The 19941-nt window shown below is 36.8% G+C and overlaps 1 protein-coding gene across 1 annotated transcript in view; it reads left to right on the top strand.

Moving 5' to 3' along the window:
- Positions 1-19496, top strand: part of LOC139151857 (voltage-dependent T-type calcium channel subunit alpha-1G-like) — a 130442-nt gene extending 110946 nt beyond the window's left edge. The window contains 4 exon segments of the mRNA XM_070724886.1: positions 3656-3763; positions 5165-5230; positions 5726-5903; positions 15405-19496. Of these exon segments, the coding sequence (XP_070580987.1) occupies positions 3656-3763; positions 5165-5230; positions 5726-5903; positions 15405-16336 (1284 nt within the window). The 3' untranslated portion in view covers positions 16337-19496.
- The last annotated feature ends 445 nt before the right edge of the window (positions 19497-19941 follow it).

Genomic DNA, 19941 nt, shown 5'->3' with positions numbered 1-19941 from the left:
AGAGTATTGTATGATGCGACTTGTACTGTATTCAGCACGGTATTCTATGCATACCAACAATATGTCTTTACACAGAACACATGAACTTGTCATCTCAACCACAAGTTTTCTTTTTTGTTTGTTTTTAAGTTCGTATATGATGTTTTGCACCAGTGTCTTTTCACATATTCACAAACATCAAACTTACTTGTACATGTACATATGTGTAATGTTATTCATGTATGTTTTTTTCTCAAAACCAACTTCTTTGTGGCGTCATCTTGTGTTAACTAGACCCCACCAGGTGTAACCGTTGTTGACAAACAATCCAAAAGAAAGGTATTAACCACTGAGTACATGTCATATTGAATTATCCCTGCTTCAACTTTGAAGAGTTTGTGTGTTTGCTTGCCGTTACTGTACCTTATGATGTGTTACAAGAACAAAGCAGCTGTTGCTTTGTAAAACTCTAGAATGGCTGTACCTTGCATTAGTATTCTACCCCTCTATGATACCAAAATATTTTTACAAAACCTTCTAAGTTATCTTTGGAAAATTCCAAAATCCACACAAAATTTATCTGCAAGACTGAACAAGGCTAATACCCTGACTGAGCAATTTTACAAATCAACATAATCTTAGGGTGTACAGTTGTTTCTAATAGCTATGTTAGGGGCTCCTAAAACTCCATGTCACACTGAACAATTTTACAAATCAACGTCATCCTAGGGAGTGCAGTTGCTTCAAATTTTCATGTGAGGGCCCCTAAGAAACACCTTTGCTACACTGAACAATTTTACATATCAACATAATACTAGGGAGTTCAATTGCTTCAAATATTGGTTTGAGGGGCCCCCTAAGAAAATACAATTGTTTTCACAATGAAGGAAGAGCCCAGTCTTCTTTAGATGCTCTTGAATTTTTTGAATGTTACAAGGTTCGACATCATTAGTTCCAGAGACCAGCTCTGGAACTGTTAGTTTTTGCTCACTTTCCTTCTTTCTCTTCTTTCTTTCTTTCTTTCTTTCTTGCTTTCTTTCTTTCTTTCTTTCTCTATTTCCGGTATTACTATCATAGAACATGCTATACACAAATTTTACCTTAATTACCCAGAATGCATTGCGACACGCTTATGACGTCATCGCTCAACTCGGACGGGTTTTACGGGCATTTCTTGTGTGTTTTATTTTATTTATTTTTATTCTGCATTGCTCGACTATCATATTGCGTTCAGCTATTAATAATTCTAGCTTTTTTTCGCTTTGTTTTTTGTTGCTTTTTGATTTTATTTTTCTCTAAATACTCGCCGTACGTGGCGCTATACTGTTTCGCCGGAATGTGACAATGGCGGCACATAAGATGGCTTCGCTCGCATAGACAGAGAAAATTAAGCTTTCCCTAAATTTACAAGCGCGGCTAGGTACATCGTGTACCTAGGTGAGGTGGGTGTGCTCGAAAACGAAGGTCAATGCAAAATTTGGATTCAAAATCGGCTGTTTTGGCGGAGAAACTGCCCGCCGTATTTCTGAGGAGCCACCAGCGGTTTTTCCCCGGTTTTTCCTATATCAGTCTGCGAGTCCGTTAACACACAGGCCGGTAACACACAGCCGTCACCGCACCGGCGCCGGCATGCATTGGCTGCACGTTAAAGCAGCTCAACTTTCCAAGATCAAACGGTCAGTATCTCGTGAAAACAGCGACATTGCAATGAAAATTGTTTTAGTCTGTTCTTTTAATCAAATGAAAATGCATGTGGCCTCGGTTTTCAATTTCAACGGCCTAGGTCCGATGTTTCCTCTCGTCTGATCATCGTCGTAAACCACGCACCTCTTTACGGCAACAACTCAGCGCTACCCGTCAAGCGATTGATTTTTGCGTAGATCAGCGGAGCGAAAATTATTGCTCTGGCTCGCGAGAATGTCGTCTGATATACATTTCCGTGCGTTGTCGCCCCCTTATGTATCTGTTTCGTTTTTACCGTACATGTAGGCATTTGTAATCTGTGGACTGCCTTGCTTTTAGTTGTATATCATTGTGTTTACTGCTAGCAGCCCTATAGGTACGTGCTTGAATATTAAAATCCAAAGCACTCTTTCATTCTGCACCTATCTTTGTCACACATTATCTTGTTTCTTCCGCTGCTCTGGTCTCTGGAACTTCGCTTTTGCTTGCAAATGCTTTCTAGTTTTTCTTGATCTGCAATGTTTGATAACTTTTATATTGTTTACTGCAACCAGTCTGAATTTTGGTTGTTCTTGAGCTTCAGGGTAGAATTGCCCTGGGGAACAAATCTTCAGACTCTCAAACTTTTACTGTACTGTTTGTCTACCATTTATGGGGGGGCTCATTTTGAACTTCATGGGGTAAATATGCTTTTCACTGCCTTAGTTTTGTGAAAATGGAAAATATATTTTGCCCCATAGAGTTAAGATAGGGGTTGTATCAACATTGGATTTCAAGTGTCGGTAAATATCAGGTTGTTTTTTTTAGTACCCAAGTTTTCCTGGTGACCCCTGATTTTTATTGTTTATTTCAAAAGGGGATGGTTTAAAGTTTCTGTGAAGAAAGTCTTGGAAAAATTTGAAGTCTTTCAACTTTGATGCTCATACAATCTTAAACACATGATTAAGCATTTGACTTCAATTGTGTGACGATTTCACAAATAAACACAAGAATATTTTCACCTAGAGCATTCCCTCGATTAATCAAAAAATTGATCATTTGATTCAAGTTTGATGGGTAATCACATGATTATAGTAAAAATTCACAAAATATGAATATTCATATTATTTTTTATGTAATCCCACAAATATATTGGTGGTTTTCAGAAATCACCTGACAACTTCCAAGAATTACTCAAATTCAGACTTACTTAAATAAATGGTAGTGATGAAGGATAGCTTATCGATCAGGATATGTAATGCAGTAGAAATAAAGATTTTATGTCAAAGTAGTTCAATAATTTCAGATGGATTTGGAATTTTGTAAAATTAATTGGAAAGGTGTATTACAAACTTGTAGAAAATCTGAATCATGTCAATTACATGCTTGAGGAAATGCACCGCATTGTAGAACATGAAGGGTATAGTTTGTGCTGTTTAATTTATAAAAAGCTGAGAATTTAAAGCCAACAATTATTTCAAATATGAAGTTTCATTTCTGAATTTGTCACGGGAGAGCAAGTTGCCATTGTGATCTTTTCCGAAAATTTGACAGATTTTATTGTGATAGAGTGACATTAATGTATAGACCAATTAATATGTCTGCATTGAATTGTATAATTCTACCTTTATTTGGCTTGTAGATTGATTGATTTCATTAAATTCACGTGCATTCATCCTGATTTGCATATGTTTCATTAATCTCAGTAAGCTGAGAATTATGAAGAACATGCCTTCCTTTGATGTTAGTGCGCAATGCCTTGGGCGACATGATTTTGTGTTGACTTCAATTTATTCTTTATACCTATTTGGTTAATTTGGAATGATCTCAGGGCATGTACTAAGTGTGTTCCAATTTCAGTCACTTTCATATGATTTTTACAGTCGCTTTCTCACCCATACAAATTTTTTCCCCCCAAGTTTCCACAGCAACAACTTGTCAGACATCAGTGTTTCATTCACTTACACATGCTCTCGTTCATTTCATTGTTTCCATGGAAATGGCTTGTTAACAGCATGACATGGCATACATGGAGGAGGATGATGATAGTAGCCATGGTAACAATGATAGTGACGGTAGTAGTGAGGGACACAGTAGAACTTTGCATAAGAAATTTCACGAGGTATTCATTTTGGTTTTACAATAGCTGTATGTCAAAACACACTTTGAATCCAGTCACAATGTCGTTGCATGGCAACAGTTTCTGTCCTGTTTTTTGTGCATGTCAATCCTCTAAGTAACATACAATATATTACGCTCACCTTGCTCTTTAATATTAACATAAAAATTCTGCTTTCTGTGCATCAGTCTTTGAACTGTTTTCAAGCATGAAGGTGTTAAACATGCTAATGAGACCACCAAGGGTTTGACCAAATTATTCCAAAGAAAACATTCAGTTTTCCTACGTCATGAGTATTTTTAGTCTGAACAATTAGTCTAAAAAATCTGATAAGGACAGTAATTGGTAGAGCGGATCAGAGAAAATTCAGTCGATACCTATTTAGAAATTGCCAAAGTATCAAGTTCAAATTGATGAAAGCACCAGAGAATAAATGTTAAAGAACTTCCCGTATTTCTTTAAAAAGTAAGTTTATCAAACAAGTAATGTTCAGCAAAATGGAAGAATGGACTTGTATGATTTTTGTTACTTCATCGATAGGTAGCTCTGAATTGACGGTTACTGCATGAGCGAGAAGTTTTATTTCCGCTGTGTAATTTCTACTAAATAACTGATTCAAACAACCTCATCCCATTCTGCGGACTTCTTACTCTTGTTTCAAGTTTAACATTCTGCACATCACCTTATTGTGTTATCGTGCTGTATGCAGTGCTGCAGTAAATATTTCATGTGAAATTGCACCATATGATACGCAAAATTTCACATTATAGTCAAGAGCAATTTCTTATTGAGATATTGTTGATATTTTATAAACTGAATGAGTTCTGGCTGAAGTGAATCTACCTGAGACTTCTATGCTGTTGCTATGGTGATTCCCACATGCCATGGATGTATGTCTGGTGCCCAGGAAGTGTTCTGTGGTTCTTGAGTGTTCCCAGTCTCTCACAGCTTTAACCTTTTATGCCATTACACTGCAGTCATTTCCACAGTTTGGCAAGCTTGGAGGATTTGACGTACACAGGTTTTGCTAAATATGTTTTAGGCATAAATTTGTCCAATTTTCACAAACTCAAACAAACTTTCTCAGATCAGTTACGTATAGGCAGTTCATGAGCCAAGACTGATAGAGGGAGCAAACAAATTAGAATGTCCTCAAATTATTTGTTTGATTGATGTTGTACCAAGGCAACTGAAAATCACAACAAAGTCAAACATTTTTGATAGTCAAATGCCAAACTGTGGTGATAAGGTGTTTGTGTACGTCAATATGCGTGTTCTGTAGATAAATTTACTTTCATGTACCAGGAGTCACCCCTATAGTTTACTCACTGACATTACATAACTCTCTGTGTGTGCTTTTTTTTTTCACTTTGTACAATATATCCTACACACCTCTGATCACAGTTCACACCACCACTACCACCGGTCCAGATAAATGTCTATTCTGACGGCTCAGCCACTCCAGACAGAGTGAGTAGAAAAAAGAGGGAAATGTTAACGGAATTGAAATCATGTCTACCGTGTAATCTGCACTGTACAGTATGCTATTAATCCCAAGACCCTGGTTTGGCCTGTCTTTTGTCACCACTGAATGAAACTTCATTGTATGTATATTTCCCAGTGGTTGCGGTATTCACCTCTTTTCCCTTTGGTTACAGGGTTGTGTTGATGTACCCCTGGCAATCTGTACACAGCCACTCCATCGATTGTGTTCCACCAGATCCTGCTGTCTTAAGCTTCATTGTCTGTGTGAAAATGTGTATTTTTTCCCTATCTCTTTCTCTGTAAAGGCAGACGTGGGTGGTTAACCCAATCATTGTACAGCAGAGTTTGTTAACCCTCTGTCCCTAAACCCTGTCATAAGGTCTGCAGTGCAATGTGTGCGCATAAGGGGAAAAAATCACCTCAACGATGATGTGATGGAAAAACGCTGAAACTCTTCTCTCTCATCTAATTTTTATCTAGGGAGACTACCAGATTGTTGAGATGACAGACGAGACTGTGAAGTCGATGCCATATCTTAATGAAAACAGACTGGTAGTCAAACAGCCTGTTGCTCGTTTCCATTCACTGCCCGATAGCTTCATGTATGAACCAAGGAGCAACCACATCAGTGCAGCTGATACCAGTGCACATAGCCCAGGTAAGGTCACCTTGACATTGAAATTCTAATCCACATAGCCATGATGACGTCACCTTGACATTGAAATTCTAATCCACATAGCTCAGATGCCGTCACCTTGACATTGAAATTCTAATCCACATAGCTCAGATGACGTCACCTTGACATTGAAATTCTAATCCACATAGCTCAGATGATGTCACCTTGACATTGAAGTTGTAGTATTCATGGTCAATATAAGGTCACTGACATTGAAGTTCTGATTACCACAGCCCAGGCAGATAATGTCCCACACTACACAAAGTCACTTTGAAGTTCTGATCCACATAGCCCAGGAAAGGTAGCTTTAACATTGCAGTTCTAATCCACGTTGCCCAGGTAAGGTCACCTTGACATTGAAGTTCTGATGACCACAGCCCATTCAGATAACATCCCATAGTCCTGGTACGGTCACTTCAACATTAAAATTCTGATCCACATAGCCCTGATAGGTTACTGTGATATTAAATTTCTAATTCCCATGGCCTAGATAAGGTAACATAAGTTCTAATCCACTTTATAGTCTGGGTAAGGTCACACTTACATTCTAATCTATGGTCATGGTGCTGTAACAGCCATGCTTCAAAAAGAGAGAAATTTCAGATGTTTTGGTTCTGTAATGGTTCAGTTAGAGACAGCACTCTTGCCATAATTACAGCAGCAATGTGCAATCAGAACCATTTGTATTTGCATGTTTTGATGGTCTTTGAATTAAAGTAGAGAGATTAGCGAACATCACCTAAATACTCTGTTTTCTGTTGAGTTACAGTGATGCATCTCAGTTACTATCAAAGAAACTCAATCAAAGCAATGTATAGCTTGTTTGAGTTTTCATCTCAGGTAACGGTTTTTAGCTCATATTTGGTATTTATATAAATACCAAAAAGAGCTTATATGATGAGTCGGTGGCATCTGTATGTATGTGGGTATGTATGTGCGGATGTATATCCGTCACACACAAAGGCTCCCATACCGCCAAAGCTACCGTCTCAGTATTTGGTTTACAGGTAGATGCAGGGGTTGAGATGTGACGTTGTTCAAATGAACACGTCAATGTCAAAAATGTACAAATGAGGTAAGAAAAAGGGAAATCCTGCAAATGTTCAGGAGTAGTGGCATGCCAGTGACTGAAACAGGCTTGAGTCATTTCCTGTCATTGTTTATGAACTGTTACATATTAACAGACCTGCTCAAACCATAGACAGTAGAGGGGGAAGACCGTCTAAGAGGGGCTAGCTGTTTCTGCTATGCATGTTGCTAAAGTTGACCTCCAGTACCTAAAGTTTCAGACCTTATTTACTTTTGTCATTCTTGTTTTATCTGGTTTAAATATTTCTTGTTGTTTTTCTTGTTGTACTGTGTAGAAATCATTGTCATAACATCAACACAGTGTTTCCCCTGGGTTCAAAATCTTGTAGCAAATTTGGCTAGAAGCCCTAAAAAATTATTCACCAAACCAGATATTCAATTAGCCAAGCCGATACCACTGATCACAAATGACGTCATTTCTTTCTCATTAATATGCAAAAATAAATATTTGTCTGCACATCCGTAAGAATGACGGAAATAAACCCTGTTAGTGCTACTATGGATACTAAAAGTAACACCAATTTATGGTTCAGATTACAAGGTGCCAACATCAGCCACGCATACAACATAAAATTTGACCGAATTTCAAGCGACACTTGTCCAAAGTTAGGCGTATGCAACTATATTTAGTAACAAACCTGAAATCGCTATCGCTATCGCTTTACGCTCGAAGTTTAGCAAGCGAAGACAGCGCACAGCGTATCAATGGCGCTTGGGTCAGGAGTCATCATCAAAGACGTCAGTGTGTATTCACAGCCAGCTTGAATCATGCCATGGATCGTGGAAATCACGGATCATGAATCCAAATGTGTACGTCTATTATGTTAACAGAACCGTAAAATATCAAATATATACCCTTTTGATATGGAGAAACATCTTTTTGTTTCACTGACGATCAAGTTAAATGCTCAAATATCGCGACAAGACTTTGCGTATTTATTTGCACGATATGAACGCGGAACAAGGCCGACTCGGTGGACGAGCGAGCGAGCGTTACAGTTTTATGTATGTGTTACAAATACGATCTCCTGACGCATAAGGTCAGGGATGCACAGAGATAAAGCATTGCGTCTCAAGTGGAATGCAGGACAGTGCGTGGACAGACAAATTGATGGTGTCATAGTGCAATTTTTCGATTCGCAAGTTTGGCTAATTTTTGCCAAAATCTTCTCGCCAAACGCTACTTTTTTCTCGCATTTGCGATTTGGCGAGCGGGCAGCGGAAACACTGCAACATAGAATTTTCAGATAGAAACAACATTTATCGTTGATCTTTGGTACCCATACTGGTATTTACCAATTCTGATCAAATTTGAGCAACACCATATAATTGCGGTATTTTTCTCATATTGTTGCCTTCTCATTTTATTACCTCCCATTTGCCATACATATATGGCAATGGGGAGGTTATATGGTTGAAAAAAGTCTGTATGTGAGATGTCTGTCTGTATGTATATGTATGTATGTATGTATGTATTGTATGGATGTCTGTCCGTCCAACGCAAAAACTCAAAAACCGCTGCATGTATTGAGCTGATTTTGGTGTAGTGATGCCATACATGATGTAGATGTGCCGTTGTTAAAATGAACTTTTTAGTCCCATAGATATGCAAATGAGGTAGAAAAAAAAGCGAAAATGGTCAAAAATCAATAACTCAGGAACTACTCATCTGATCATTGTCATATTTGGTTTTAGGTACCTTGGGCCAACTCATTTAAACATATAAATTTGATGTCAATATTGATGCTTTCTATTTTTAATGAATTTTTCTTTCTTTTTTTGCCAGTTTAGTAAAAAATCTTTTCCTCTTAAACCAATGGTTGGATCGCTTTAAAATTTGGTGTGAGGTACCTTGTGAAAACTCAAAATAGAATTCATCAAAATTATGGCACAATTAGCATATTGTATTTTGGGGCAATTTTTGCCATTTTTGTTAAAAAAATCTTCTTTGAAACTGTGTATGCCATTACTTTCTAATTGGGTGTGCAGGTTCCTAGGAGTGACCTGAAGATGACTCTGTGAACTCAAGCTGAAATTTGCAAATTTTGTGGTACTTTTTGTCATGCTTTCAAATTTGGTACATAGGTGAAATGTAGTAGGTCATTCATTCAAAGTCAAGTACTGCCTGTGTGAATGAGCAGATTATGATTGTGCTGTTGCAGGCTGAGGTGCTATTTATAGGAATGATGCAATGTTAGACGGTAATTGATGTTTTAACTGAATTTGACTTACATTGTATGTAACTCTTGTACTGTATAAACCCTATCAATTCACCCAGAAAAAATAATTAATATGATTTTAAATAATTGAATTAATAAGGATATCAACAAAGCCAAAATAATTTTAGTGTAGAATTATTAGAATGTTCAACTTTTTTGACAGTTCATGGTGAAATGCTTACCATCTTGGAGGATTAAAACATGTAAAGGCAACTTTTCTGAATCCCAACTTTGACATATTCTGAACCGTCATATATTGTGCTCTGTATGTTATCTAAAAGAAATTGCTCATAATAGTTTGTCAAGATAGGTTGGTCAAATAAATAGAGATAGCAAAAGTTCCAATTTCCATTTATGGTTGACTTGGTAAGGATAAAATAAAATTACTTTTTGAGGAAAAAAATAGAGTGATCAATTAAAAGAGTGGTCAAAGTGATAGGGTTTTTATGGTAAAGCTGGACTGTAAGATTCCTCATGTGCTATTTATAGCAATTATGCAATCTGTGTAAACAGTGCAATGAAAGTGTTACATGATTCCTTATAATGCTTTTGATGACCTTGAACTTCTTAAGTTGCAAACATTTGTCTCTTCTGTGTGCTTTCTCTGAGTACCTACAGGCTCAACTTATTCAACAGAACTTGCTTGCAATGTTAATTTGAAAGTTAAAATGTGCTTGGTTAATAGGATGAAATACTGATAAAGATAACCAGCTGAAGACTCTTTATAACCTGACAGATATGCTGTTTTTTTATGACGTAAATGTTGATAAGCAAGTCTTGTTTACTTTAATTAGAATGTAATTAACTCTCATTTATATTATTATAAGCAGTAGTATCAAGTTGATCAAGCTAATATTGACAAGTTGGTCGGCTGTTGGAAGTTGTAAAATAAATGTATGCATGAATGCATGTCTATCTGTTTGTCTGTCTGTCTGTCTGTCCATAGACCCGTGTTTTTTGGAGGGTCTATGGTCTGCCTGTATGTATGTATGTATGTATGTATTTTAGTTATTATGTGCGGATGTATGTCTGTCAACATTAAAAACTCCTAAATCGCAGCACCTACCATCTTAGTATTTGATGGACAGGTGCATCGAGGGGTGGAGATGTGAATTTGTTGAAATAAACATGTCAAAGTCAAAAATATGCAAATGAAGGGGAAAAAAGGAAAAATCCTACAAATTGCTAAAACTTTGTAACCACTGGCCAGATTTGGTTGAAACTTGGTATGCAGGCTCTTTATGGTGACTTAAGTTACATTTCTTCAAATTGTGGTGAAATTTTGAAAGTTGCATTTTTTGGCGATTTTCCCATTTTTTGTCAAAAAATCTTTTCTGAAAGCACTCATCCCATTGCCTTGAAAACTTGTATGTACCGGTATGATCCTAGGGTTGACCTTTGTCAGATTTGTTCAAATTGTGGTGAAATTTTCATATTTGTATTTAGGGGCAATTTTTCCCATTTTTTGTCAAAAAATCATTTTCTCCCAAAGTATGTTGGATTGCTGTAAAACATGATAGTCTTGATCCTAGGGTTGTTTTCTGTCAGACGTGTAAAAGTCATTATGAGATGGAGCATTTCATATTGCTGGGGTATAAGATTAATTTGGACTTGCAATGGAATTTTCTCAGTCAACCTGTAAGAATGGAATGTCATGTGTGTACTAGTAGTTAGTATCACTGCAAAATGGGAGGACAGTGTCATTGACACTATTTTTTAAAACTACCGCCATAAAAGATGTACTACTGAAAGACAAAAATGCCAAATGATGATTTGTGATCAATGATAGATCTGATTATCAGAATCTGATTTTCGCTCTTTTTCCATGATCTTGTTTGTTTTTCGCATGGCTTCCCCATCAGTGAATGGATAAGACTTGTATTCTTAGAACATGTTGCAGTGGACATCGGTCAATTGATGGCTGTCAGAAATAGAATTAAATCAATATTTTAGGCTAGACAGCAAAGGTTTAGAAAAAATGGAATGTGTCTAGTCAGGGCTTATTATGATACTACAAACATGCATCTGGACTATATGCTGTACCTTAATAAACAATGCACTTTTCCATTATATTTTTCCCCACTATCAAACAAACATACTTTATCACAGAGTTATAACGCCTTTCTGACAGTTGACTTGGCTGTTATCTGTGATTAAAAATGTATTCTACTGTGCATGGCAAACATCAAAACTAGCAAACAGACAAAAACAACATGATTTTCCCCTTATGCTAGGTCACTAAGTTTCCAATTTCAAAAGAGAAACAGTCAGCATACAACATACTTTGTGAGTTCTTAAGGCAGAATATCTAAACTCGTACTTTAGACCATGATTTATGGATGTACCTATTTAGTATGTTTGGTGTAATATACAACATAGCTCCCAGCAGAAGAGAGTGGATCATTGTTTAGCTGCTTTATACCACATATCACATGCAATTGTGTTTACAGAACCTAACAAAGGGTGCTGTCTCATTGTCTGGTCAGTATGTGTGCACAGTCTAGTAAAACGTGCCTTAATCCGTAGCTATTGATCAGCTTCGGGGAGTGAGCTCATTGAACAATGCCGGATTTTGTCTCCCTGGATTGTTGCTCCTTTGTGCTGCTCCTTCAACTTTTGTTTGCTGTAAATATCGTTCACGCCAAAGCCGATCAGAGGACATGCTGTTGCTTAGAGAATCCCCGGAACAGTTATTCTAATGTGCTACATTGTGGCAAAACTATACCCCTTTTTATCACTGGTTTCAAAGACTTTGAAACCTCTGTAGTTCTCTAAGTTAAGAACTCTTGATTGCTCTCTCTTGTATTCTTTGAGGTCAGTGGACAATTTTGATGCATGTCAGGCAATTGTGTTCCGCTGCGCAGGAAATCCCTGACAAAGCCTGAAGATTGAGTGCCCTGCCGGTCTCGTGATAATGCCAGTGTGAGCTAAAAGGAGGCACAATCGATAATTTCAATTGATTTTGCTGGGAATTTTGACCCTACATTAGCAGGCCCTGTTCACAGAGCCTCGGTTTGAAGGCTGCATTTCTCAGTGTCTGTATCATACCCTTGGAAGCTCACCGTTTAACTTTTTATGGGAGCAACACTGGCGTTTTTGCAGTTCTGAGGAACAGTCACTTTTTTTGTGAGAAAAATTTGTTCCACTGAGAAAACACTCATCGATCAGACTGCTGTCAATCTGCTGCCCTTCTCACAACACCGGTGGTTTTGTGGTTAACGTGGCATTCACTTGCATTGATATACCATCAGATACACTGACCCAGCCAGGGCTCTACTTCACACACAGTTGCACAGCTGTGACGCACAGCAAACATGTACGTCGTCCTTCTTGGCAAAACTGCAGGGAGTTCCCCATGGCACTACAGATTTGCAGGTAAAAAGCGTTGCAAAAAGAGTGTGTGCGTACATAAGTATCAAAAAGGGATATTAACGTGTGTGGCAGGTAGAACATGTCATAAGAAGCAAGGAGTTCTGGCGTTTTACAGAAATGTTAACATAAAGTGACACATTGAATATCCTATGTGAAGATTCATCTGAACATTCATACTGTTGAACAGAAATCCCTCTCAATGGTATTCATCAGAGGCATGGTAATTACTTGAAAAATTTGATTTTTAGCTACTATAGACTATAGTCTATAGAAGCTATTGGGATGGGCATCCGTCCGGCGTCCGTCGTCAGTCTGTATGTATGTATGTATGTATGTATGTATGTATGTATGTATGTATGTCCGTTTGTGAGGCGTCCGTCCACTAAATATCTTGAGAACTGCAGTACTTACTGATTTGATATTTGTTGTGTAGATGAAAAATATGATTTTGAGAAACTATTTTTTTATTTTTGATATTGTTGAAAATAGGCAAATTAATGCCAAAAAAGGTGTTTTTGGTAAAAAATCTTCTTCTTCATAACCGCTGGTCAGACAGCTTTGTTATTTGGTATACAGGTCCCTAGGGATAACCCAACTTAGATTTGTTCAAATTGTGATGAAATATGCAAATGTGTATTTTTAAGGAATTTTTTTGTCATTTTTGGTCAAAATTTGACTTACATTGTATGTAATTGTTGTACTGTATAAACCCTATCAATTCACCCAGAAAAAAATAATAAATATGATTTTAAATAATTGAATTAATTAGGAAATCATCAAAGCCAAAATAATTTTAGTGTGGGATTATCAGAAAGTTCAACTTTTTTTGACAGTTCATAGTGAAATGCTTACCATCTTGGAGGATTAAAACATGTAAAGGCAACTTTCCTGAATCCCAACTTTGAATATTCTGAACCACCATTTATGTTATCTAAAAGAAATTGCTCATAATAGTTTGTCATGATAGGGTGGTCAAATAAATAGAGATAGAGAAAGTTCTAATTTCCATTTATGGTTGACTTGGTAAGGATAAAATAAGATTACTTTTTGAGGAAAAAAATAGAGTGGTCAATTAAAAGAGTGGTCAAAGTGATAGGGTTTTTATGGTAAAGCTAGGCTGTAAGATTCCTCGTGCTATTTATAGCAATTATGCAATCTGTGTAAACAGTGCAATGAAAGTGTAACATGATTCCTTATAATGCTTTTGATGACCTTGAACTTCTTAAGTTACAAACATTTGTCTCTTCAGTGTGCTTTCTCTGAGTACGTACAGTCTCAACTTATTCAACAGAACTTACTTACAATGTTAATTTGAATTGAAAGTTAAAATGTGCTTGGTTAATAGGATGAAAATACTGATATTAAAAGATAACCAGCTCAAGATTCTTTATAACCTGACAGATATGCTGTTTTTTATGACGTAAATCTTGATTTAAGCAAGTCTTGTTTACTTTAATTAGAATGTAATTAACTCTTGTTTATTTGCTATTATAGACTAATCTAGTCTGATGAAATATGCAAATCTGTATTTTTATTACGGAATTTTTTTCCAGTTTTGGTCAGGCCATCCTGAAATGAGCTATCAAAGATATCCACCTTCTTCATCAATACATGTGTCACAAAAGTGTATTCTCTACATAACACAGCAGAGCTCTGTCAACTGTTGAGTCATTTGTTTTCAAAACCGCTGGTCAGACAGCTTAATATTTGGTTACATGTCCCTAGGATGACCTTAGTGAGATAATTTCATACAGTCAGGAAATACTTAATTTTGTATCCATGTCTATAGTAGCTTCAGGGACTTTGGCCCTATGTTTTACTGTATCGCTGAGTTTCAACCCGTTCACCCCAATGCCCTGTAAACATGACCACACTCACTAGTGATAGCAGAGGGTTTGGGCCAAACTATGATGGTGAAAGGTTTCACCTGTTCACTTGTTCTCTCGGGTATGATCTAACATTGTTTGAAATATTTTTCGTTTTGAATTTCCCTCTCTATGTAAACTTTCATACAATGTGTGCGTTCCCAAACTCTGTAAATCTGATTTATTTTGAGGCTGGCAATCAGGTTTTTCCAGTGTGATAATTGAGCATATGTTATCCTCGGAAATTTGATATTTGTCATTGGGAATTGTTATCTTGGACTGTTGATAGACATAACAGTCAGATGTCAGCGTGAGAAACACTGTGAAGGACAAGAAAGAAAACATGTTCCAGTGGGCTACTACAGACACACTTCATTCTGTTTTAAACATTGTTGGCATATTTGTTAGCTTTAGAGATTTTTCAACACAATCACTTACGATGTGTACCCACAATGGTAAGATTTTTAGGGAGAATTTCTCAAATGTCCTTTATGTTTTTCACTCAAAATACACAAACATGTGACAGCATTCATTCCAAAGTTTTGTAAAAGAACAGTAATGTGAAAATGTTGTACAGAAAAGTATTGACCTGAAATTTTATGTTAACGTTGTAGAATCCCTGGGAATACAGGAGCTTTATTTAAATAACTTTTCAGACTTTGTAGCAAGTATCTGGAAGTGAAACGAGATAAATGCAGGCTTTTAAGAAATATATTGTGGAAAATATTGATCAGAAAAATATAGACGTGTAATTTTGTGTTTACAGGTATAATTCCTTGGAATACAGGAGTTTAATTTAATAACTTTTCAGACTTCTAACAAGTATCTTGAAGTGAAACAAGATAAATGCAGGTGAATTTGAAATATCTGATGCTCAGAGTTTTTATTCATAACATAGATATATTAGAACTAATATTGTTGTATCCTTTTATTTGTAGAGGGTCTGAGAGCACCATTGCCGGATCCTAATTTGGACCAAGCTAACGGGAATGAGGGGGAGGAGATGCCACCGGATGAGAGGGAATCTGTGCCGGAATTGAAACGAGTCCCACCATCTATGCAGCAAAACCTGCAATATTCACCAGGCGGTTTAGGTGCTAAACCAGAAATGTTTGAAATGAATCCATTATCGAGGACTAACTCGCCAAATGCATCACCATACCCGGGCACACGTCTGCCCACCCCTTCAAATATTCCTCCTCACCCGTTGCAATATGAGCCGCCGCCATCGTACGATCAAGTTCAAAACGGCGACGAACTAGTCACGGAGCCAGAGAATCTCGGTCCGGAAGGAGATGAAATTCTCCTGCATGATTGGATCAGCTCAGGTGATTCCTCAGAGGAGGAGCTTAAACATTTGACTGAGTCTCCGGAAACCAAAGTTCGGAGGCGACCTTCTGCAGGTAGACAGTCGAACCATGATAAATGTCAAGAGGATGGAACATGTAGTCCCTTGCTTGGGAGAGACATTGACGAGGACATGAGGTCATGTCCAATTCACGGCGTGCGGACGCCACCGAAATCACCTAGCAGACCGTGCCCAGTCCATGGAAACATTAGTCCTTTAGAATTAGATGATACTGATGATGAGGATAGCGAGGATTTTAAAATTGACCCACAGTGCCCTGTTCATTCACCAACCAAAGGTGGCTTCCGTGTGCCAATGCTTCCCATAGCACTGCCAATTCCAGATGACATTCCAGACATGAGTGGGGAATCAGACGGAGAGGAGGTGGTTTTCTGGGATCCTCTTAAAGTGAAACCTCATGGGGATGTTCGTGATATGAAACCCGGACACCGAGACAACACAAACAAAGTTCAAGACATGGACAGTGATGGAATAATTTACGCCGGTGCTGATTACGTATAGTGCAAAATTCAAGATACTAAAAAAACTGAAAAATCGAACGAAAAAAAATTTTATCTTTAAGACAACGACAGTGTAGAAATTCAGCTGAAATGTCTAATTTATTATGCAAATGCTTGTGAAGTACCACCCATGCTTAGGTGAATCTTACCACCCCCTGTAAGTTGGTTCTTGTAAGACAGTCCTCTGTAGAATACAATTAGGTTATTCCAATGAACGGGGGTGGTCAGGTAAGTAGCATGGGTCAATTCAGGTGAATACTATTTACAGTTCGTACTGACATTTAGGTATTAGTGGTGCTGTGTTTGCTTCACAAAGATCATTGTAGACATCACATCGGTTAGAAAACAACCAACACAATCAAGTGTCAGTTTCCCCACAAACCTACAAAAATTCTATACTTACTGCAATCTTGGATAACAGAAAACAGATTTTTTTGAACACTTTCCTAGTTGTTTCATGATGTTTTGATTTGCCACGTTTGTAGCATATTAATGGCATTCTTTAAAAAGTATTTAAAGATCAATTGTTGAGATTATGAGCATTTTTTGGTACTCTGTATTATTTCTGTGCCCGAGTATAAATGTTTGAAAATTTTTCTTACTTCTGTTTATAAATTCTGCATCAGTTAAAAAACAATATGATTGTTTGTGAGTTGAAAAGTTAAAGATTTTTTCTTGGGAATTTTGTGCAATGAGCTGTTCAAGTCTTTTTTATGAATGTACCAATGGATATAATATTTCTATTTTTATTTCGTTACTTGACGCCTGCTTTTGGTATTACAGCAGTGTCATTTCCTTTGCATGTTTAAATTCTTTCTCGGATATTTTCAGATATACTGTTTTTTAGTGGAGCTCTTCACAAGAAAGACCTGTATAAATTAAGTGATTTTCAAGATCTGGAACTGGAGTCTTTACAATAATTTCTTTTAATGACACTATGAAGTATGTGCTATGGCTGTGAATTTTAATTCCTTGCTGATCATGATAATGTTGGTGCTGCCCTGGAATCTGAATATCACAAAAATAAATAACATGCCTTGGAACTGACAATAGTGCTAGCTTAGCTGCCACAGGATCTGATATCATTATAGAGGCCCTGGAATCTGTATATGTATGTTAAAGCTTTAAAAGGGCATTTGTTTTTTCTTACACAAATGCACTTTAAAAAATGAACAAACAAACAAAAAATTAACACTTTTAGTGTTCAAATTCTGAGTACCATATTTACCTAAGTGGATTCTGTAAAATATCTTGTTTGGTTTGCAGGTAGCAAAGAAAAGTTCCAACCCAGTTGGCAAGGTACGAGCTGACAGCTGTAAATGCATAGGTCTGCTCAGTGTTTTCATTTCATAGATTATGATGTTTTCATAAGAAAATACCCAGAAAAACTTAAAAAATGCAAATTCTGCAATAAAGAATTTTTTGCATCCATTTCTTGCCCCTTCCCATAGTATGACAGAATTGTTAGAATATAAAGGTTACACAAATTAGTTGTGATTTCTTTCCTCCAATATTATGATTTGTGTGTCCCATGTTTTGCATATCAATGATGATGTAATGTACAGTATTTTTTGTTTTTGTTTTTTATTTATTTATTGTATAAGGAAGTAATGTAGTAGTTAGTATACAAGAAAACCCAGCCATAGTTGCCGTCACCTAAAATAACCCTTTTCTATTTTTGCAGAGATTTTATTTTTGTTTTTACAAAAATTGTCGTACCTGTAACATTTCCCCTGTCAAATAAAACACTTTTGATATTTTAAAAAGATGACATTCACGTAGCCAACACAACTGTTTGTGAACACACATGCATTTTAATCGGGGGGGAAAATCAGTCTGTGAAAAAATGATTTACATTGAGGCAGTAAGTGTTATGAAACTTGTACTTTTTTTAACGAAAATTGCAGCCACTACAGAATAAAATATCTGGAGCAAGCATCATGAGAAATAAGCATTTTGTAGAAGTAGGTTGCAATTGCATTTACTTACAATACAATCAATGGTGCGAGCAGGCTGTTTGAGAGACACCGTGAAAAGTTGTGATTTTTACAGAAAATTCACAGAAAAAATGGAGAAAAAAATATATGTAATGCAGTTGATGACGTGTGACAGACTTTTGTATTTTGAAAAAAAACAGAAGTTGGTCTCTGTGTTTTACTTGTGCATTTTCTTTTTGAAAAACCTAATCATGCAGTGTTTAAAAAAATATGTGAAAATTTCTTAAAGGCTTATTGGACAAGAGTGTACGTCTATTGATTTTAAAGTTTAAAGAGAAAATAATTTTCCCAGGATTTTGATGATTCTATGCAGGATGTTATTGAGGGGACAAACAAATACCCTTGTACCCGCAGAATCCCCAATCAGTATGTGGAGTTTATTTTTCAGCTCTCACAAACCAGCTTGCCAGCATTACTAGTGTGCGCACCGCTTCCTATCTTTGTAGTTAACTCTGTCTTGGAATTACATTTGAAGCTAGTGTATGCAACACAACTATTGTCAGTCTTCAGTCAGAGTTTTGACGCTGCGCAAATCGATATTTCTGCGGACCTTGCCCTCCACAAAATGGGGTTGTAAGGCATCTGCTGCGATGGGAGTGAAATTATTCTTCATGAAAAACGGGTCTCAATTATTTCTAAAGATTTATCTATAATTAAGAATCATGGATTAACCCTGTTGGAACATTGAATTCTCACCTGTTTCTTGTTCCTACTGTGTCACAATGACGTATGGGTGTGTCATATTTACCTTGCGTGATTCAACGTCCATATTTCCAAAAACCATTGATTTTGCAAATCGTCTACCTGGCTGAACATCGACAAATTTCTGAGTTGAGTAGGCTGTGAAAAATGAAGAGTTAACATACTGACACGCAAAATGTGTAAATGGGGCTTTAACATTTTCACACAGAAATAATATTTCTCTAGAAAAATACAATCCCTTTAGATCCTTTACACTTTGAACTGCTGGCAGTTTTTTAGATGAACAGCAAAAAAACAACCTAGAGTACCAAAATCAGAATTTTCTCAAATGTGAACACTCTTGTACACACACACTGCAGTGATCCTAGGAGATTCATAGAAGACGTTTTTTTTAAAAGAGAAAGTCCACTTCTGTACAGTGTAAAACTGAATAAATGAATGCTTTTTATGATAAACTTACAATATTGTGTGCTGGTGTGTTCCTTTGTGTCCTTTGTGTTCATTTTTATGGTAAGCTTTCAAAAAATGTTGGCTAGAACTTGACATGCGCTAAGTATATCCACCAGTTATCAAAATGGAGGGAATTGAAATGCCAAAACATCAATATCGTTGTTTCTGTTTTAATTCATGAGAACAGTTCATGTAAGTATGCTGCCTCAACGTCTTATATATTTTGCAGGTTGAGGAAGTACGTGCATTTAAACTGAAAGAAAACAGTCAAACTCTCCTCATACAAACTTTACACTAATTTCAAATTCAAAATGGCCGCTATGCCTATGGTAACTACATAGCGCCATGCCGCTATCCCTATATAACTCTATGGAGCAAAAATAGAAATTTCAATTGATATCTGTCACCGTCTTTGTCTCCAGTTAAGCAGGAGCACTAGTTTAATTGAAGCCTGGTT

Source organism: Ptychodera flava, chromosome 15 (assembly GCF_041260155.1).
Source record: "Ptychodera flava strain L36383 chromosome 15, AS_Pfla_20210202, whole genome shotgun sequence".
Classification (NCBI taxonomy): domain Eukaryota; kingdom Metazoa; phylum Hemichordata; class Enteropneusta; family Ptychoderidae; genus Ptychodera; species Ptychodera flava.
Note: the sequence above shows the minus strand (reverse complement) of the source record. Positions and strands in the feature narration are given on the sequence as shown.